Below are 22,682 nucleotides of genomic sequence, written 5' to 3' on the forward strand. Positions count from 1 at the left end.
GTCTGTGGCAGACGCAACAGCCTGCTTCAGAGGTCAAATGAGTAACTCTGTGTAGGGTAACAGTATATGTCCTGGTGCAACTATTGAGGAAAATACTTTGTATACAAAAATCTAGACTATACTTGGTATGCAGTCTTTAAACAGCATTCCAAACGCAGCCACATTGAAGAGCAAACCTTTTTAAATACTTGAATTAAAAGCAAGTTTTCCATAGAAGATACAGGAGATCATCATACACATGGGATGCTATCCAGCAAAACAAAGGAGGAATATATCTTGTATGATAAATTCTTGGTTGAAACAGCAGAGTGGGAACCTTCTAACATAAAATAAATGCACCTCATTTGTAAATAAATAGGATAAAAACATATCCTATATAATAATTCTCACCTCCAACAGGATGCGCTTGGGACCGTGCCTGCCGGAAGTGGTCTACTAGGCAGGCACACACTGACCTCAGTGACATCAGTGACAGACAGTTTGGCAAAGCAAAACAATCTGAGTGCTGGCCATTAGGACACAGGGTAGATAGGAGAGTTTTAAAAGACTGAAGGAAACGAAAGTGTTAAACTGGAGAAGGGGGGGGAGGAGTTGTGAATGACTGAAAGACATGCAAATTTGGGACAGGAAAACAATCTCAATGCTGGCCATTAGCACACAGGGTACATAGGACAGTTTTAAAAGACTGAAGGAACCAAATGTGTTCGGGAGGGGGGGGGGGGGGGGGGGGGCAAGTTCTGAATGAATGAAAGAAATGAAAATTTACGAGAGGAACACAATCTGAATGCCGGGCATTTGTACACAAGGTAGATAGCACTTTTTTTTAAAAATGAAGGACGTCAAAGTATTACATCTTGGGGGAGGGGTGAGGAGGAAAGTGGTGGGGTATCTGGATACTGGGCATTAGGGCCACGGGGGTACATAGACTTTTGAAAGCCTTAAGGAACCCAAAGTGTGGGAAGGAGGAGGAAAAGGAGGGGAAGGAACGGGGTGAGGGGCATTAGGAACAGGGGAGGGGGCCCTGTCACACACATTCTCACACACACACTGTCACACACCCGCACATTCACTCTGGCTCTCTCTCTCAAACACACACTCCCAGGAAAACCTTGCTAGCGCCCATTTCATTCGTTCCAGAAACAGGCCTTTTATACAATATAATATAAATGTATGGGATGAGAGTATAACTGCTATGAAATGGACTGCTAAAAGGAAAAGACAAAATTAAATGTTAATTAAAACTAATGAAAAAAAACTCCCCTTTTCTTGTCCTAATTGACTGTAAATGAAGAGTTGAGCTAGGGGTGGGTGGGAATGAGGACTGATCTGGGCCCTTTTGTGTCTTCTACAGACGTTAATGTTGTGGCAGAAAATTCTCAAGTTTTAAAATTATGGGGGAAAGGGTAGAGAGACTAGCTAAAAGATTGTTTTTTTTGTGTTTTTTTTATTTATGTGTTTATCAATATCCTACAATTCCTCTTTTAAACCCTAATCTTTAAGTTACCAAGCACAGAATAAAATGTCACTTACCTCTTCTCTCAGAACTTCTTCGCTATATAGTTTGGATTCTAAGGAGACTGGTTTCAAACAAATCCTTTGAAGCTAGTCCAGTAATCAGGTTGCCCTTATTAATCTTTGCAAATATTCTACTTCCTCACACCTTAATTAACACCTAATTCAGGTCAGCAGCAGTGCTACCTCTCCAGCAAGCAAGAACAGAAAACTTTCTTTTAGGACACTTCAAGTCTTGCTAGTATCCTTTTTGTACTCTTGGCTGTTAAGTTTCTACCTCTACAGAAAGTTTCAGTTTAAAACTATAGGGAAAAGGGATTGTACACTATGGAAACTAGTTAATAATGCTTACGTCTGTCTTTTATTTTTATTTTCTTTCTAAAACTCAACTGGGCCTTCTACAGACAATGCTGTGGCAGAAAATTCAAGTTTTAAAACTATGGGGAAAAGGGTATAGAGACTAGCTAACAAGTTTGCTTGCTTTTTTTTTTTTTTTTACATTCTGTGTGTGTATCAATATCCTACAATTCCTCTTTTAAATTTTTAAATCCTAATCTTTAAGTTACCAAGCACAGAATAAAAAAATAAAACAATGTCATTTACCTAAAGGAGATGTCCTCTTCTCTCAGAAAGAATGGATAGGGGAAGCACTGAACTCATACTATGAACAGTTTACATAAATGCTCATTGGTTATATACTTACCTGGTCTGCTGTGGCACCAATGGAGCGAGACCTCTTTGCAGGAGCTGGTGGGCCTTCCGTATGTTTCCTGGAAGAACGCTGCAAATAGTAGTACATGTAGGTTAATGGGAGCACAAACATTACATGCCTGAGTACATGGTCCCTAAATGATATTTTTATATGTAATAAACTATTGAAACAAGAACAAAGTGCAAATACAATTACTGCAAGGCAATCAGCCAGTGTGCATTCACAAAAAAAAAAAAAAAAAAAACACAAAGTACATCAATGAATTTTTATAATTTCCCTTCCCTCCCTTTTTCCAACTAACATCCATTAACCCCTAACCCTCTCCCCACCCCACCCCACCCCCGTGAATCAACCCAATAACACTGAGTATTCCACTTAATATGCCACCACTAGAGGTTCTTATCTAAAGTGCAGACAATCATTGATATAAGAAGCATAGTCCCAGTGGGGGTGTTAGACAATTACACATCCACATTGCCTCCAGTAGTCAAACGACATAGTAACCCACAACATTTGTTATTACCAACCTGCAACCCCCCAACAATAATTCCCCTAAAACAAAGGGGATAAATATTTATGTATTGAAGGCAGCATGGAAGTGGCCTAATAGCTATGCAGCAGGTTGTGGACCTGGGGAACCAGGTTCAATTCCCACTGCTGCCTAATGGTCAGCAGTGGGTTAAGATCCTGGGGAACCAGGTTCAATTCCCTCTGCAGTTCCGTGTGACCCTGAGCAAGACAGTTAGCCCTCCATTGCCCCAGATATACTTAAGATTGTGAGCCCACCAGGGAAACTGCAAGTACCTGAATAGTCATATGTAAACCGCCTTGATTTGTACTTCAAAAGAAGCAGTATATCACAAGTTGAGAAACTTACTATTTATCTTTTGGCTATTTACCCTCGGAGGGAGTTAAGAACTAGACTGTGTACCCTTGGAGATAAATATAACATTCTTTATGTACTCTGGCCCATTTTTTCTGATGGCCTTGAAAATCAAACAGTTTTAAATATAGCCCCAAAGCACTGGTAGCAAGTGTAGGTTTTGTAGCAAGGTGTGATGTAGTCATTTCGTTTGCAGACTATCAGTCGTGCTGCAGCGCTCTGAATTAGTTGAAGCCAATACAAACGCTTTTTGGTTTGACCAGTGTTCAGGGCATTACAATAGTCCAGTCATGATGCTATCACAGCATGGACCACTGTGGTCAGACTCGTCTTTTCAATATATGGAGAGAGATTTTGTAGCTGCCATAGGTGATCAAGTCAACTTTTAAAGGTAGTCTGAATTTGTGGAATCAAAGCAACTGAGGAGTCAAGCAGTATCCCTAGATTCCCGACCTGTGATTTTAAGGGGCGTTCATACTTACCAAAATGTATTTTGAAGTCCAGCATTTGTCCACTTGTGTTAGGTACCCAAAGAATCTGTTTTGCTTGGGTTCAGGGAGAGTTTGTTGTCTGCCCATTCCTGAGCTGAAGTTAGGCAGGCAGTTTACTCAAAGCTGTGGGTAGATCTGGGTCAACGGGCATGAGTAGTTACACATCAGCGTAGATGTAGAATTTTGTGCCCATCGACCGAAGCAACTCAGCCAGAGGCTTGAGGTAGATATTAAATAAAATGGGAAACAGTATGGATCCCTGTGGCACTCACAGTTTAACGTCCAAGGCAATGATGTGCTGTTGCTGTACAGAACTGAATGTCTGTCAAATAGGATTTTAACCATAAGTACTGTACCACTGATACCCGTTTCTGCCAGCCTTATAAGCATATGATATGATCCACAGCATCGAAGGTGGCTGAGAAATCCAGCAACACTAGTATCGAGGCAGATCCCATCACAATTTCTGTGCAGATCATCAAGGGACACAAGAACAGTCTCTGTTTTGTACCCAGGTCTGAAGCCACAACATTGACACGTCTAGCCTGTTACTTTCAACTAGCCAGTTGCAAAAGAGGCCCTTACAGCTACACAGGTGGCTCAATGCCTTGATACATGAATTGACAACAAAAGCTTTTTTTTTTTTTTTTTAAGAAAATTCAATTATAGATATGGGAATCAAGAAAGTTGTTGGCACACCTCACTAAATGTTGCACAGGCTCCAACTACAGTCTTTTCTATAAATTATGCTAGAAAAGGAAATTTTAGAGATTGGTTGGTAGTTTGAGCTTGACCTGGTTGTGTGAGCTCTATTTCAGTAGGGAGTGCACCACAACTTTTTTTTTTTTTTTTTTTTTTTAGTGTTATTGGCAGCAGCAGCCCTTCCACAAGAGAGGAGTTAATTTTTGTGTTCCCTTCAATGAGGAACATGCTCGCTCGTTGTACTATCTTTGCTGGGCAGGGATCAAGAGGGCAGGTTGTAGGCCATGGACTTTTCATGATTTTTTCAAGAACTTCCTCTGTGACCTGGTTGAATGAGTTTCAGATAACAGTTCATGGTGGGGAAGAGGGAGTGTTCTCTTCGTTAGCTGGTGGGAGCTTTGATAGGACTATCCCTGTAAGTCTTGATTGAGACCTTTACTTTTGTTGACAAAGTATGTGGCAAAATCATTGCTGTTAGTTGTGACTGGCAAGGCTAGTTCTCTTTTGGGGTTTGCAGTAGGCTGTCTACTGTTTAAAATAGTTGCTTGGTTGAATTTGCAGCTTGTTCTATATGTTGAGAGAGAAATATTGGTTTTTGGCTATTAAAGCCTGGTGGTACACTGACATGTGTTTCTTACAGTTGAACCTATCTTCAAGTGAGATTGTCATCATTTTCTTTCAAGTTGACATCCTTGACAATTAAGGACTCGTTCTAGGACTTAAAAAAAAAAAAAAAAAAAAAAAAAGAGGCAGTTTTTCTAATGCCATTCTAAGCATGCATTCCAGATATCATCCTGTTCTAACACAGTCATCATATTTCCATCCACATGGGGGTAGGGACAAGGCCTCCAGCAAACTATCAGTCAGATTTGTGTGCCTCAGATTTCCTTCCAAACTTTGATTGGGCCCATCTCTTTTATGTGGTCCTTAACAGAAAATTTGACTACATAAGTACATAAGTATTGCCATACTGGGAAAGACCAAAGGTCCATCGAGCCCAGCATCCTGTTTCCAACAGTGGCCAATCCAGGTCACAAATACCCGGCAAGATCCTAAAAATGTACAAACATTTTATACTGCTTATCCCAGAAATAGTGGATTTTCCCCAAGTCCATTTAACAACGGTCTATGGACTTTTGTTTAGGAAGCCATAGAAACCTTTTTTAAACTCCACTAAGCTAACCGCCTTTACCACATTCTCTGGCAACAAATTCCAGAGTTTAATTACACATTGAGTGAAGAAAAAAAGTTTCTCCGATTCGTTTTAAATTTACTACATTGTAGCTTCATCGTATGCCCACTAGTCCTAGTATTTTTGGAAAGCGTGAACAGACGCTTCACATCTACCCGTTCAACTCCACTCATTATTTTATAGACCTCTATCATATCTCCCCTCTGCCGCCTTTTCTCCAAGCTGAAGAGCCCTAGCCGCTTTAGCCTTTCCTCATAGGGAAGTCGTCCCATCCCCTTTATCATTTTAGTCACCCTTCTCTGCACCTTTTCTAATTCCACTATACCTTTGAGATGCGGCGACCAGAATTGAGCACAATATTCGAGGTGCGGTCGCACCATGGAGCGATACAAAGGCATTATAACATCCTCATTTTTGTTTTCCATTCCTAATAATACCTAATATTCTATTTGTTTTCTTAGCAGCAGCAGCACACTGAGCAGGTTTCAACGTATCATCGACGACACCCAGATCCCTTTCTTGGTCCGTGACTCCTAACGTGGAACCTTACATGACGTAGCTATAATTCAAGTTCCTCTTTCCCACATGCATCACTTTGCACTTGCTCACATTAAACGTCATCTGCCATTTAGACGCCCAGTCTCCCAGTCTCGTAAGGTCCGCTTGTAATTTTTCACAATCCTCCCACGATTTAACGACTTTGAATAACTTTGTGTCATCAGCAAATTTAATTACCTCACTAGTTACTCCCATCTCTAGGTCATTTATAAATATGTTAAAAAGCAGCCGTCCTAGCACAGAGCCCTGGGGAACCCCACTAACTACCCTTCTCCATTAAGAATACTGACCATTTAACCCTACTCTCTGTTTTCTATCTTTTAACCAGTTTTTAATCTACAATAGAACACTACCTCCTATCCCATGACTCTCCAATTTCCTCTGGAGTCTTTCATGAGGTACTTTGTCAAATGTCTTCTGAAAATCCAGACACATATCATCAACCGGGTCCCCTTTATCCACATGTTTGTTCACCCCTTCAAAGAAATATAGCAGATTGGTGAGGCAAGATTTCCCTTCACTAAATCCATGTTGATTTGGTCTCATTAATTCATGCTTTTGATTATGTTATGTAATTTTGTTCTTAATAATAGTCTCTACCATTTTGCCCGGCACCGACATCAGACTCACCGGTCTATAATTTCCCGGATCTCCTCTGGAACCTTTTTTAAAAAATCGGCGTTACATTGGCCACCCTCGATTTTAAGGATAATTTCTAACTATAGCTCCGCAAGCTCATTTTTCAGTTCTATCAGTACTCTGGGATAAACATAAAGGAATCCTGTTCAGAAGGAATGGATCCTAAGGAGCTTAGCCGAGATTGGGTGGCAGAGCCAGTGGCGGGAGGCGGGGATGGTGCTGGGCAGACTTATACGGTCTGTGCCAGAGCCGGTGGTGGTAGGCGGGACTGGTGGTTGGGAGGCAGGGATAGTGCTGGGCAGACTTATACGGTCTGTGCCCTGAAAAGGACAAGGCAAGGTAAAAAGTAGCACATCTGAGTTTATCTTGTTGGGCAGACTGGATGGACCGTGCAGGTCTTTTTCTGCCTTCATCTACTATGTTACTCTGGGGTGAATACTATCCTGTCCAGGAGATTTGCTACTCTTCAGTTTGTAGAACTGCCCCATTACATCCTCCAGGTTTACAGAGAATTCATATATATATTTGGCCTGGGCTTCAAGGATGGTGTTTTTGAACAGCATCCATGCCTGAAGTAAATTTTTGATCCTCGCAGTCGCTCCTCTAAGTTTTCTTTTCACCGTTCTTCTCATTTTATCATAGTCTCCTTTTTTTAAAGTTAAACGTTAAACGTATTTGATTTCCTATGTATACTTACTTCAAAGCTAATATCAAATCCGATCATATTATGATCACTGTTATCAAGTGGCCCCAGCACCATTACCTCCCGCACCAGATCATGCGCTCCACTAAGGACTAGGTCTAGAATTTTTCCTTCTCGTCAGCTGCTGTACCAGCTGCGCCATAAAGCTGTCCTTGATTTCATTGAGTAATTTTACCTCCTTAGCGTGTCCCGATGGTACATTTACCCAGTCAATATCAGGGTAATTGAAATCACCCATTATTATTGTGTTGCCCAGTTTGTTTGCGACCCTAATTTCCTTTAACATTTCTGCATCCGTCTGTTCATCCTGGCCAGGCGGACGGTAGTACACTCCTATCATTATCCTTTTCCCTTTTACACATGGAATTTCAATCCACAGTGATTCCAAGACGTGTTTTGTTTCCTGCAGAATTTTCAATCTATTTCATTCAAGGTTCTCGTTAATATACAAAGCTACCCCTCCACCAATTCGATCCACCCTATCACTACGATATAATTTGTACCCTGGTATGACAGTGTCCCACTGGTTATCCTCCTTCCACCAGGTCTCAGAGATGCCTATTATATCTCATTTTTCATTTAGTGCAATATATTCTAACTCTCCCATCTTATTTCTTAGGCTCCTGGCATTCGCATATAGACATTTCAAACTGTGTTTGTTGCTCCTATTTACATCATGCTTAGTACTTGACAGTACTATTTTGCAATATTTTGTCTGATTTTTATATTTATTTAGGGACACCTGATCTACTATGGTCTCTAAATAAAAATAAAAATCAGACAAAAGATTACAAAATAGTACTGTCAGGTACCTTTAAGCATGATGTAAATAGGGGTGTTCTAGATGCCACCAGCCTTGTGTTCAAAGCTGTCAACCCCTTTGCAGAACACAAGTCTAGCATATGGCCCTTTTCATGGGTTTGAGATTTGATCACCTGAATGAAACCTAGAGCAGTCATCATATCAAGGAAGGCAGCAGTAGTGGTGTCTGGAGTTTCAATGTGTAGGTTAAGGTCGCCCATAATCAGTAACCTAGGGTAGCTCAAGGTTACCTCAATCACCAGATTCAGTAGTTCTTTTATAAATGATGCATTGTTGCAAAGTGCTCTGTAGACCACGAGTAGCCACACTGGTTCCTTATCTCCCAGCTGGATTACGAGGCATTCTGCCTTAGACAGGTGGGGTATGGAGAGACTGTGCGGTATGATTGTCTCTCGGATAAGAACTGCTAACCCCTCCACCCGCTTCCCTTGTCTTGGTTGGAGCAGGATAGTGAATCCTGTGGGCATAGCTGAGCCAGTGGTACCCCCTTCCATTTTCATCCAGCCAAGTCTCAGTTATTCCCAAGATGTTTAAGTGGTATTCATGGATGACATCATGTATCATAGGAAATTGTTTTGTTGGCTGATCTGGCATTTACTAAGCCCAAGTTCTCAAGTACTGGTCTGTTAGTTGTGGTTATAGTTTTAGGGGTTACTTGATGGTGGGCAGATATTTGTGTGGGTATTGCTAAAAAAGAGTTCTGCCTGTTAAGTTTGTATCCTCTAGGTGGATGGGGGAGTCTATTGTTTCTTCTTCCCCAGATTACTGGGATGTATGATCTTTTTACTAGGCCAAAGCACTTGTTTAAAGATTGCAGAGCTCTCTATTTATTCAGTATAATAAAATAGCCAGTGTGTCTGACAGCAAACAGTTGAATTACGCAGACAGTGCTTGATGAGAGTCTGAGCCTCTTTGAATTGTTTGTTTTCTAGAAAAGTTTAGATTCTCCGATATGTCCAACTTTCTAACCCCACCCTCTTTTTTGCCAACTCTGTTCACTGCAGGACATACAAAATTCTTATACAGATTCTCCATATTAGTTAATATGAACTGTCATCTCATAAAACCTCATTTAATATAAGCCATTTGTCCCATGTAAATGTAAATTAAATCTCGAGGTGGCCTAGAATAGAGAAAAGGCCAATTTCTTGCAACATTTTAAATCTTCTCTTTGAGATTAGGCAACCTTAAGATCAACATTTGGTTGACTGGAATGCAGTTCAATAGCGTCCACAAACCCACCTGATGTTTAAAATACACTGAACTTGGGGATCAAGTGACGCTATGAGCTGAACAAGACGCACGTTGTTTCAGCTCCGAGACCCTCGCCCTGGGATCACTTAATTATATATTAATTGGATAGTCTGACTTTGCTGGAAAGGTAGATCAGCGCCTATGGACAAATACATGCAAAAACCGACGGGTGAAATGGCACTTAGATCGGGAAAAAAAGAAAAAACCAAAACGGGTGCTGAGGAAGGGAAGATGGCGGAAGGCCTCCCAGATCTACAACCGCCAGTATGTTTCAACGAACAGCAGCTTGGGCAACTTACCACGGCGATCGCCAAGGCGTGGGACCCGAAATGGGTAGCGCTAAATGATAAATTGGATAGCTACCAAACGGCGTTGGACAGCCTGGGGATCCGCACAAGCAATCTAGAAACACGAGTGTCCGCACTCGAGGACGATTCCCGCGGTTATGGCCCTGACCTGCGCGCATTACAACAACAGCTGAAAGTGCAAGAAGATCGACTGGAGGATCTGGAGGGTAGATCCCATCGGAATAATATCCGCATTGTTGGCTTGACCGAGCAACTTCCAGAGAGAAATCTCGGGCCCTGATTAGAAAATTGGTTGATAAAAGAGCTGGCGCTTTCAGATTCCTGTGGGCCTTTAGTTATCGAGCGTGCGCACCGCGTGGGACGCCGATTGGAGGCGAACACCAGACCACTGGTAGTGATCGCAAAAATTTTGAATTACAAACACAAAGTGGAGATTATTCAAGGCTTCAATATTCGCAGGGACTCGTTAAAATATGGTGGCCAATCCATTCTGATCTTTCAAGATTATACTCCAAAGGTGCAAGAGCAGCGCAGGAAGTTTCATCCCATTTGTGCTATGCTTGCCGCAAAGAAGATAAAATTTACCCTGCAATTTCCTGCAAGATTATGCGTCTCTCTTCAAGACAAATGGCATACTTATCAAACAATTGAAGAAGCTAAAATTGCTTTAAACGGAAATCAAGATCTGGAAGGGACTTGAAAACGGACATGGAGATATTTTTGTGAGCTTAGTTAGGTATGTACATGTTTCTCTTGAAGACTGGTAAAGCTTTGCTCACATGTGTTTTTTCTTTGGCAGGGTCAAAATGCATATTTACTGGTCCTGGGGTGGGGGTCTCACAGCACCATTGCGTGATTCCCACATCCTAACAGGCTTGTTGCCTGGGCAGATGTTACAGGGCACTTCGGGAGGGGGAAGGGTAGGATTGGGTGGGGGAGAAGGAAGGGGGGGAGGTAGGGGGGAGACAGTGGGTGGGTTGTGCGTAAATGGTCTGGAGTGGGAACAATAATAGCTGGGGACTATAGTAAGGGGAAAGATGGAAAGTTGGCGAGAGGGTCACCCCTTGCTCCGATGCCACTGAAGGCATATCCGGGGGAGGCTGGGCCTCCGGAGGCCTTCTCGATAGGTGTACTGGAAATGCTGGATGGCACAATAGAGGCTAGGAGAGATGGGTAATTCAGATCTTCGAATCATTTCTTGGAATGTGTCGGGGATTTCGTCCCCAATAAAGCGCAGTAAGATATTGGCACAGTTGAAACGGCATAAGGCCATGATAGCCTGTTTGCAAGAAACAAAGCTGTCAGATCTAGAACATACAAAGTTGTGTCAGCAATGGGTGGGTGAGTGTCATTATTCGTCATCTGGGGGTCGCAAAAGTGGGGTGGCAATTTTAATTCGTACAGGGGCACCCTGTCAAACGAAATTGATATATAAAGACATGGTTGGCAGGCTGGTGTTGATACAAGTGATATTTCAGGGAAAGAAATTCTTTGTTCAGTGTACGGGCCCCAATGTATTCTGCCCACCCTTTTTTCAGTCCCTAATTGTTCTGGGACAGAGATATGTAGATGCACCATGTGTGTGGGCGGGTGATTTTAATCAGGTCATGGACCCTAGCATGGATAGGTCCTCCTCCGGTTCGCATGGGGTGGTGAGTGGAGGGAGGGGTCTCCCAGCGTTGTGTAGGTCTCTTGATTTGGTAGATCCCTGGAGGTTGTTGAAGCCGACAGCTCGAGACTATTCCCACTAGTCTAAAGTCCACCACATGTGGTGGTTATATATTTATAACTAAATCATGGTTTTTTTCAAGTACAAGAAACATTCATTGGACCTGCAGCAGTCTCTGATCATTCTATAATAGGGTTGGAGTTGGAATTTGATATAGGTGGGGAACCAGCCAGATTTTGACGCTTCCCCTCCTATTTATCCCAAGATAAACTGTTAATAGAACACCTTAGGTCAAAATGGGCATACTACATAGAAATGAATGCGGCATCCTCTCCCTCAAATATAGTCCTTTGGGAAGCTTCTAAGGTAGTCTTGAGGGGGGAGGTCATAGCGTTTTTAAGTGCGAGAGCTAAGAGATTGGCGGCGGGGGTAGTGCGCTTGGAAAAAGAATATAAATCAGCTAAAAGGGTGCACATTGTTCAACCTTCCAGAGCAAATAGGGAAAAGGTGTCTGCGTCCCTGGCTGCCCTTAACTTGCTCATACATGAGCAAAGAAGCACCTTTTTGCCAGACAGTTGAATTTTCAGTGGTTTGGCAATCGGTCGGGCAGATTGTTGGCACGCGCAGCCAGGGCAAAACAGTCTGCAAGGTACGTCCCATTGTTGAGACGGCCCGATGGGACACAAACTAATCGCCCAGACGAAATAGCAGACTTGTTTGGTAAATTCTTTGAACAACTCTATACAGAAAGTGGGGAAGATCAGGGACAGGTATGGGAGGACTACCTTTCAGACTCGGGTATGCCCAAACTGGACAAGAACGCGAGGGAACGCCTGTCCGCAACCGTGGGAGCCCAGGAGCTACAGAAGGTCATCAAATCACTCCCTGCAGGGTCCGCTCCCTAGTGAGTATTATAAAATTTTAGGGCAGGATCTGGTGGGGCGCTTATCTCCTATTACGATGCTGTCATAGAGCAAGGATTCTTTTCTCAGAGGGAAAACGAGGCATTGATTACCCTAATACCGAAACTGGGTAAGTCCCCTGAGTGTGTGGATTCTTTTTGGCCAATATCTTTATTAAACGTAGATTTAAAAATTTTGGTGAAGGTGCTGGCCAATAGGTTGGCGCAATACCTCCTCCAACTAGTGGGCGAACATCAAGTGGGTTTTGTGCAGGGACGACACCCTACCATTAATGTGAGGAAGGTGTTATCTATAGCGCATAGTCAAGTCACGCAAGACCCCCTTTTGTTACTGAGCCTCAACGCTGAAAAGGCGTTTGATAAAGTTCAATGGGCCTGTTTCGTGTTCTTACACACATTGGGTTGGAAGGTTGGTTCATGGAGGCCGTTACAGCACTATACCACCTCCCTTCAGCGCGTATAGTGGTAAATGGGATTCAGTCCACAAATGGGGACCAGACAGGGTTGCCCCCTCTCGCCCGCACTATTTCTCTTGTATATAGAGCCACTCCGGAGAACAATATTGAGAGACCCAGGAGTGCGGGGGATCCCCTTGCCCCAGGAGACGGTGAAGGTTTTGGCTTTTGCTGACGATATTCTATTGACACTCACCCACCCGGCACAATCCGTGAAGTACTTGTTGGAAGTATTGGCAGAGTTTGAATTTTTAACAGGATTTACCGTTAAACTTCCAAAAATCCACAGCCATGCCTATCCCATATGAGATTCGAGCAAATTGGGATAGTACCTTCCCTTTTAAATGGGCAGCCTCAGAAATTAAATACCTAGGTGTTTATATTCCCGCGAATTTATGCAAAATCTATGATCTTAATGTGGGATTTCTGAAACAGAGAACAGTTGAACTTTTTCATAGGTGGCAGGCCCTCCCCATTACACTGACAGGCCGTATTGCACTTTATAATATGGTACTATTCCCAAAATGGACCTACATGTTTCAAATGATACCTCTGTGGTGGCGTGGTAAAGAAGAACTGTGGCTCAAGGTAAAATTATGTATAATCATACCTGATAATTTTCTTTCCATTAATCATAGCTGATCAATCCATAGACTGGTGGGTTGTGTCCATCTACCAGCAGGTGGAGATAGAGAGCAAACTTTTGCCTCCCTATATGTGGTCATGTGCTGCCGGAAACTCCTCAGTATGTCGATATCAAAGCTCCATCCGCAGGACTCAGCACTTAGAGAATTACACCCACGAAGGGACACTCTGCCCAGCTCACCACCGCCGAAACGGGGGAGGGGAATTAACCCAGCTCATCCCCACACAAGTGGGGGAGGGGAATCCGTCCAGCTCATCCCCGCGGAGCGGGGGAGGGACACCACACCCGCCGATGCGGGGGGATCTGGCTTATCCTGCAACCGCAACCGCGGGAGGAGCTGACTGACCCTAACACCGCCGAAGCGGGAAGGGTACAAAGCTGCCCTACAGCCGCACGAAGCGGGAGGGAGTGCCGGCAGAATTTATGTCTCAATCCAGCCCCGTAAAACGGAAGGGAGAGGAATGCAGCAGCTCACTGTAACACAAACTCGTCTCAACTCTTGAAGAATCCAAGTGAAAAAACTTGAACACGAAGTCTTTCTGAAGAAACTGAAGACTAAACTTGAACCTGAAATGCAACCAGAATAAAAACAGTACAGATATCTGGGAGGGGCTATGGATTGATCAGCTATGATTAATGGAAAGAAAATTATCAGGTATGATTATACATAATTTTACCTTCCATATCATCAAGCTGATCAATCCATAGACTGGTGGGATGTACCGAAGCAGTACTCACCCAGGGCGGGACATTGAAATCCCTGACCTCAACACTGAAGCTCCAAACCGGGCCTCCGCCCGTGCAGCCACAGTCAAACGGTAATGCTTGGAGAATGTATGAGCCGAAGCCCAAGTTGCCGCCTTGCATATCTCTTCCAAGGAGACGGACCCGGCCTCTGCCATCGAGGTCGCCTGAGCTCTCGTGGAGTGAGCCTTCAGCTGGATAGGCGGCACCTTCCCCGCGGCCACATAAGCCGCTGCAATGGCTTCCTTGACCCATCTTGCCACTGTAGGCTTAGCAGCCTGCAGACCCTTACGAGGACCTGTAAACAGGACAAACAGATGATCCGATTTCCGGAAATCATTGGTCACTTCCAAGTATCTGATGATGACTCGTCTCACATCCAGATATTTAAGAGCAGAGTACTCCTCTGGGTAGTCCTCCCTCCGAAAGGAAGGGAGACAGGGCTGCTGATTCACATGGAAGCGAGAAACAATCTTGGGCAGGAAGGAAGGCACTGTGCGAATAGTCACTCCTGCTCAGTGAACTGCAGAAAAGGCTCTCGACATGAGAGCGCCTGGAGCTCGGAAACTCTTCTGGCTGAAGTGATAGCCACCAAAAAGACTGCTTTCAACGTCAGGTCTTTCAGAGATGCCCTCGACAAGGGTTCAAAAGGCGGCTTCTGCAAGGCTCTTAACACCAGGTTGAGATTCCACGCAGGCACCACTGAGTGCAGAGGAGGGCGCAGGTGATTAACTCCCTTGAGAAAGCGCACCACATCTGGCTGCGAAGCCAGGGAAGCACCCTTCAGGCGGCCCCTGAAGCACGCCAGAGCCGCTACCTGGACTTTAAGGGAACTGAGCGACAGGCCTTTCTCCAGACCTTCTTGCAGGAACGCCAACACTGAAGAAATTGGAGCAGTGAAGGGAGAAAGTGAGCCTGCTTCACACCACGCTGCAAAGATACGCCAAACCCTGGCGTAAGCAGTAGAAGTAGAGCGCTTCCTCGCTCTCAGCATAGTGGCGATGACCTTGTCTGAGAAGCCCTTCTTTCTCAGACGCTGCCGCTCAATAGCCAGGCCGTAAGACCAAAGGGGGAGGGATCCTCCATCACCACGGGACCCTGATGTAACAGGCCCTGCTCCACTGAGAGCCGCAGAGGATCGTCGACTGAGAGCCTGATCAAGTCCGCATACCAGGGACGTCTGGGCCAATCCGGACCCACCAGGATTACCCTGCCGGGATGCTTTGCCACCCGGTCTAGCACCCTGCCCAACATGGGCCAGGGCGGGAACACATAGAGAAGCTCTTGTGTCGGCCACTGTTGGAGAAGAGCATCTACTCCCAGGGATCGAGGGTCCCGTCCTCTGCTGAAAAAGCGCGGCACTTGGCAATTGGCCGATGACGCCAACAGATCTAGGCTCGGCTGGCCCCAGTGCTTCGTGATGTCCAAGAACGCCTGAGCAGATAGTTGCCACTCTCCGGGCTCCAAGGTATGGCGACTGAGAAAGTCCGCCTTGACATTCATGACTCCGGCAATGTGGGCCGCTGAAAGCTGCTCCAGGTTCGCTTCCGCCCACTGGCATAGACTCATAGCCTCCTTGGCTAGAGGGGCGCTCTTGGTACCTCCCTGGCGGTTGATATAAGCCACAGCCGTGGCATTGTCCGACAGGACCCGTACAGGCTTCAACACCAGTACCGGGATGAACTCCAAAAACACCAACCGAATGGCTCTGAGTTCCAGGAGGTTGATAGACCACTTGCCTCTGCAGGAGACCAGAGCCCCTGCGCTGTCCTTCCCAAGCATTGGGCTCCCCAGCCCATCAAGGAGGCGTCTGTCGTGACGACAATCCACTCCGGGGTCACCAGAGGCATTCCTGCAGACAACTTGAATGTCTGCGTCCACCAGCTCAGCGCCTTGCGCACTGCTGGGTCCAAGGGAAGGCGCACAGCATAATCCTCCGACATCGGAGTCCAGCGCAACAGCAGAGATAGCTGTAGTGGTCTCATATGAGCCCTGGCTCAGGGCACTACTTCCATCGTGGCCGTCATAGAGCCCAACAGCTGCACGTAGTCCGAAGCCCGAATAGGAGAGGCTACTAGGAACTAGTCCACCTGAGCCTGAAGCTTGACAATCCGATTGTCTGGCAGGAACACTCTGCCCACTTGGGTGTCGAATCGAACTCCCAGATACTCCAGGGACTGAGTCGGGCGCAGCTGGCTCTTCTTCCAGTTGATGATCCATCCTAGGGAGCTCAAAAGAGCAACTACCCGGTCCATAGCTTGCCGCACTCTGCATAAGAGGGGGCTCGGATCAACCAGTCGTCCAGATAAGGATGGACTTGTACTTCTTCCTTTAGCAGGAAGGCCGCTATGACCCCCATTACTTTGGAAAAGGTCCGCGGAGCAGTAGCCAACCCGAAAGGGAGGGCTCTGAACTGGACGTGTCGTCTCAGGACTGTAAAACGCAGAAAGCGTTGGAGAGGAGGCCAGATGGGAATATGCAGGTACGCTTCCTAGATGCCCAAGGAAGCCAAGAACTCTCCTGCCTTCACTGCCGCTATAACAGAGCGGAGAGTCTCCACTTTCAAGGCCCGATTGACCCCTTTGAGGTCGAGGATAGGCCGGACAGAATCTCCTTTCTTTGGTACCACAAAGTAAATGGAGTAACGTCCCTTGCCAATCTGATTTTTTGGCACCGGAACGACCGCACCCAGGCGGATCAGGTTGTCCAAGGTCTGCTGCACTGCCACAGCTTTGACCGGAGACTTGCAGGGAGAGAGTACAAACCCGTCTCTTAAGGGTCGGCAGAACTCTAGCTTGCAGCCGTCTCTGATGACTTCCAGCACCCAAGCTTGTGAAGTTACTGTGGTCCGCTCACCCAGAAACGAGGACAGCCGTCCTCCAATCTGCACTGGGGCGTGGACCAAGGCCCCGTCACTGGGTACGAGACCCTGGGGGAGGACCGGAGGGAGCACCTCCGGGACGGCGGTCTCTGCGAAATGAATGCTGCTTGGGGGAGAAAAACCTCTTGAAGGAAGAGGGGGCAGAGGAGCCCGACCTGCCCGGGCGGTACCGACGGGCTTCCTGAAACCGTCCTCTGGAGGTACCGGGACGAGTACTAGCCCGAGCCCTGACCTCTGGTAACTTCTGCCCTTAGACGTGCCGAGATCGGTCACGATTTTGTCCAGCTCGACCCCAAAGAGCAGCTTGCCTTTAAAAGGCAATCTAGCCAGGCGGGATTTAGAGGCGTGGTCAGCAGACCAATGTTTCAGCCAAAGCCACCGCCGCGCAGAGACTGTCTGAGCAATGCCTTTAGCTGAGGCTCTCAAGACATCATACAGCAAGTCTGCCAAATAGGCTAGGCCCGATTCCAGGGCCGGCCAATCAACCCTCAAGGAATGATCCGAGGGGGAAGCCCGCTGCACCATAGTCAGGCACGCCCTGGCCACATAGGAACCGCAAACCGAGGCCTGCAAACTTAAAGCAGTTGCCTCAAAGGACGACCTTAAGGCCGCCTCCAATCTTCTGTCTTGGGCGTCCTTTAGGGCCGTGCCACCTTCCACCGGCAAAGCCGTTTTCTTAGTCACCGCAGTGATTAAAGAATCCACAGTAGGCCACAGATAGGCCTCACGTTCACTTTCAGGTAAAGGATAGAGGCGGGACATAGCCCTAGCCACCTTGAGGCTCGCTTTCGGGACATCCCATTGAGCCGAAATTAAGGTGTGCATGGCATCATGCACGTGGAAGGTTCTAGGCGGCGCTTCGTCCCCAGCATAATGGCAGAGCCAACAGGGGCTGAGGGAGAGACGTCCTCCGGAGAGGAAATCTTCAAAATGCCCATGGCCTGCACTAACAGGTTGGGCAAATCCTCTGGGCTAAACGCGCTGCAGAGGGGTCATCCGCTCCATCCGAGCGGGGATCCGTCTCCTCCAAGGAATCCGCAAAGGACCGTTGGGAGACCTCAGACACGCTGCCCTCATCTACATCGGAGGAGACACAGTCCTCCAAGGCCTGGAAATCAACCCGAGGGCGTTTACCTCTGGGAACCTCAACCTCTTTATCAGAAGAGGGAGCAGGGGCAGCGTTGTGCATGAGGAAAGCCTGATGCAGCAGCAAAACAAACTCGGGGGAGAAACCCCCCAGACTGTGCACTTCCGCAGCCTGGGCAACAGCCCTAGACGCACCCTCAACCGGCGCTCGCAAGAGCGGGGGAGAAACATGCTGCGCATCCAAAATGGCGTCCGGCGCGACACTCCGCGAAGGAGCCGCGCGGGAAGAGCGGCGCTTACTTTAGCCGCTTTGTGCCCTCGCCCAAATTAAGGGCGTTCATGGCATTAATGTCTCCAACCTCAAGGGCGGCCCCGAAGAAGCCGTCCGAGCCGCGTGGCCGGCCAAGATGGCGGAGGCGAGGAGCGGGGGATGGGCGTTTATGGCGGGAAAAACCGCCACGCCGGAGGAAGAACCGGAACATTCATCGGTCACGAAACTGTCACCCAACAAGGGCGAATCAGGCTGTAAGACCCCCGCATCCCCTCTAGAAGCGCTCAAGCGATCCGGGGAGCGACCCTTTGCGCCCTCGCCCTCCGACGCCATATGCCACGAGGAGAAGAATCGGGGAACCCCCTGCCCGCTATAAAAAGGTAAAAATTACCTGCTTGCCGCTCCGAGCTGTAACGAACTGGTGTCCCAGTGAGTAGCTGCAATGAACGTTTAAATAAACGTCGAAATAAACGCCTTTAAGGACGTTTAAAATTTTTTTTTTTTTTTTTTTAAACGGAGCCAGCGGGAGGGGGGAGAAAAGGAGGGACCTGGCACCACCAGGTTTGCACTTGCTCAAAAGAGCCCTCAACCCCAGGCCTCAACAAAACCTAAGGATTAGGCTTGGAGGCCTAGCCAGAGCTGCTGCTGTGTGTGACCACCACCTGCTGAGATAGAGAACATACTGAGGAGTTTCCGGCAGCACATGACCACATATAGGGAGGCAAAAGTTTGCTCTCTATCTCCACCTGCTGGTAGATGGACACAACCCACCAGTCTATGGATTGATCAGCTTGATGATATGGAAGAAGCAGTTAACTCTGTTTCTGTGGAGGGGTAAGAGGGCTAGGCTGCCTTTACAAACAATAATGCTTCCCAGTGTCAAAGGGGGGTTGGGACTGCTGAACTTACGCTTATTTCCATTGCCAGTAGTCTTAGACATATTTCTGATTGGTTCCGATCCCGATGTTTTTTCTCATGTACCAATATTGAGTCCTCACTATTTAATCCGATACACTTTGCATATTGGCTTCAGGCCCCCCCTGGGAGGGCGCCCAGTTTGGGCCCATATAAGTACATTTTTGCACCTATGAGAGCTTCCTGGAGGTGGGTGCGTAGGAGGGGTGGCGGAACCAGGGAGACTTCCCTGTTGCCGTTTAGGGGGAAATTTGGACTTTCCAGCGGGACTTACCTCATCCACTTTTCGAAGGTGGGCCTCCTCCGGGATTCATTATATATAACATGTGGTATCGGAGCGGGGGGTCATCAAATCATTTCAAGAGTTGTGTACTGAGTATGGTTTGGGGGCTAGGGATCTCTTTGCTTTCTACCAGGTCCGACATTATATCAAAAAGCCTGCCACAGGCACCGCTGGGTCAGGAGACCTGGGAAGAGCTGGACGAATTGTTGGGACTTGAAGCGCATCTGCGGATTCCATTGAGTTATTTCCATAGACATCTTAGAGAATCGCTACAGGACCTGGATGTATCCAAAGTAATGCAGGGGTGGAATCTTGAATTGGGCCTCCGCCTGCGTCAGGAACAAATAGCGGAATGTCTCCGGTCGGCATTTCGACTCAAGGACAATGTGGCATGGTGTGAAATCCAGTACAAATTTTTGTTGCGGTTGCACATTTCTCCTCACAGAGCGTTCCGGGCTGCTTTCCAAGCCTCAGACACCTGCCCGAAGTGTGGGTTAGGAGGTGCCCATTTAGGACATATGTATTGGAGTTCCCCGAAAATTATCTCCTTCTGGAAATCGTTATGCTCCCACGTGTCTCGAATGTGTTCCTGCAAATGGTATCCATCTCCAGAACAGCTATTTGATATCTTCAAGCTACAGAGACCAGCGCCCCTGGGATACAAAACGTTTTTGAAGCTCGCCACCTTGATGGCGAAGCGTGCCATCCTCCAAAAGTGGATAGTCATTGAAAGTCCCAGCGTGGCCCAATGGAGGTCGGCCATGATCCAATGCTGCTCAGTGGAAGAGAGAGGAATTTAGAGACTTAGCCTCTAGAAGAGGTGACCTATTTTGTAAATCTTGGTCCCCATTCTGGGATACTCTCACTCCAGTAATCAGAAGTAAAATTTTAAATTGTTAGAGTTCTAGGGTTTGGGGGGGGGGGGGGGGGGGGGGGGGAGATGGGAAATGGAAATGGGGAGGGGGTTAAAGATAGTTATCTAAAATTGTATCTGGATTATGTTTAAATTTGATTTGGTTTTGCATTGTGTTAATTGCTTTGAATTCAAATAAACAGATATATAAAAAAAAAAAAAATACACAACTTCTACATACCCTCTTTTCCCTTTTCTTCAGTCGTAAAGACTTCACTAGAGAGGAATCCCAATCCTGTAAACACAACACAAAGTTAGAGGTGATTTTAAATGTGGTTTTATTGCCATGATACTCTCCCCCTCAAACAACAAATTTTTTTAAGGGAAGAAATGCCTAATTGGCAAAGCAACAATACAAGATATATTAGAATTTCAGGTATTTATCATGATCATGTTTTGTTAAAATCAATAGCATGGTTTTTGACAATTATACTGTTTAGTAGTTCTGGAGAAATCTACAGAAAATATATCAATTACCAGAGCTTCAAAAGTATCAAGAAGTATATTACCAAGGATTCCTCTGTCTTATCAAAGCTGATGTCCGAGAGAATAGACGCAGATTCATCAATTGTGGATAACCTGAAACAGTTCAGTAAAGTTCATTTCAATGTATAGCAGAGAAAATTTGAGGTCAATATCTAGCTCCTGATATTTGAGGGAGATCTTATGAACTTACACATAGTACCTCTAAAACTAGTAATGAAGGCACCATTGCAAGCACCAATTTATCTGTATGCCCATCTGCCTTAGTTTTATTCAACTCTATTAAGGTGTTACAATTTACATTTATGCATCCCTAAGAATGAATAAAATTGTTCTGAATATTTCCCCTTAATCACCTTCAGTATTCTCTAGTAGCTTATCTTACAAATCTAATGGTTCAAAATGTTTAGCACCCCGAGACAAACAAAACGATACACATCAAGGAAACTGGCAAGAATGTGCCTTTCCATTTGCTAACCAGGACTCAAATTGTTCCCTAACCAAGCAGAAGAAAGGTTTTGACAAACTGGTATTTGTGTTGGTTCCTTTCCTTTAATGAGTATACTTCACTAAAAGAAGGCCTTTATACAAATGCCATCAAGTAACAGATGCTTTCAAAGTTAATAAGCATCTGGGCTCCCTAGACCCCACTACTACAATCCAGATGCACTGTCAAATTCATACCATCACCAAATCATCAAGAACAAATTAAGTGCTAATGCAACACAAGGGACTGTACTAGGAGCTAGACAGTTTTACTCAACCAGCAAAAAAAGAACATAAATTTAAGCGGTCTATTACAGATTTAAAATATTTTGTGCTATTAAGTATTCTTAGAAAGAACTCAAACTAGATCTACACTTTAAAATACTTCATATATATCCTCCAGATACAGGCAATCGAACCACGGGATTTTGATGCTCCAGAAACAGCTCAGACAGGCACAGTGGGCTTTGGCTCATAATTTAACAAATAGGGAGCAATTTCTGCAGACGCAGTCTGCTCTTAATTCACTACTACATCAACCACCTGTGGCACTCTTGCCATCGCTTTTTTAGTTATGGAAACCACATGGGCACTTCTTTGGCCCATTTGGCTCATACAAAAGCAGGTCCGCAGTTTGTTTCTGTATTACAAGACCCAGTGGGCAAGGAAACTTCTGATAAATAAATATATAACTAAACTATTTGGTAATTATTATACAACACTTTATACTGCTGAGACTCAGAGAACAAAGACTTTTTCTTGAATACATTGCCTCTCCCGCGTCTATCTGATGCAGATCTGGGCGTTTTAAATGAGCCACTACACGTGGGAGAGGTTCAAATTTGCTATCAGGACTTCCATGCCATTAAAATCCTCAGGTCCTGATGGCTTCCCCCTTCAATTTTTCAAGATCTTGAATTTGTAATTGTCACCAGTACTATTGGCAGTGTATATGCATTTTCAATAATATTCACAATGCAAATGGAAGGCCTTTATCGGGTTCAATGAGAGCATGTGGATACCCCAGGGCTTTTTTGGAAGAAAGTCAAAGTACTTTTAAGGGGTGATATTATATCTTACTAGTATAAACGGCCCGTTTCGGTAGGCAATGAAACGGGCGCTAGCAAGGTAATCCCCCCCCCCCCCACGGCG

General features: G+C 45.8%; 1 protein-coding gene across 1 annotated transcript in view; it reads right to left on the reverse strand.

Moving 5' to 3' along the window:
- RACGAP1 (Rac GTPase activating protein 1) overlaps nucleotides 1–22,682 on the reverse strand; it is a 219,477-nt gene that overhangs the window by 137,234 nt on the left and 59,561 nt on the right. Inside the window, 3 exon segments of the mRNA XM_030198223.1 lie at nucleotides 2,216–2,293; nucleotides 20,743–20,796; nucleotides 21,071–21,140. Of these exon segments, the coding sequence (XP_030054083.1) occupies nucleotides 2,216–2,293; nucleotides 20,743–20,796; nucleotides 21,071–21,140 (202 nt within the window).

The sequence above is a fragment of the Microcaecilia unicolor genome, chromosome 3 (assembly GCF_901765095.1).
Source record: "Microcaecilia unicolor chromosome 3, aMicUni1.1, whole genome shotgun sequence".
Lineage (NCBI taxonomy): Eukaryota > Metazoa > Chordata > Amphibia > Gymnophiona > Siphonopidae > Microcaecilia > Microcaecilia unicolor.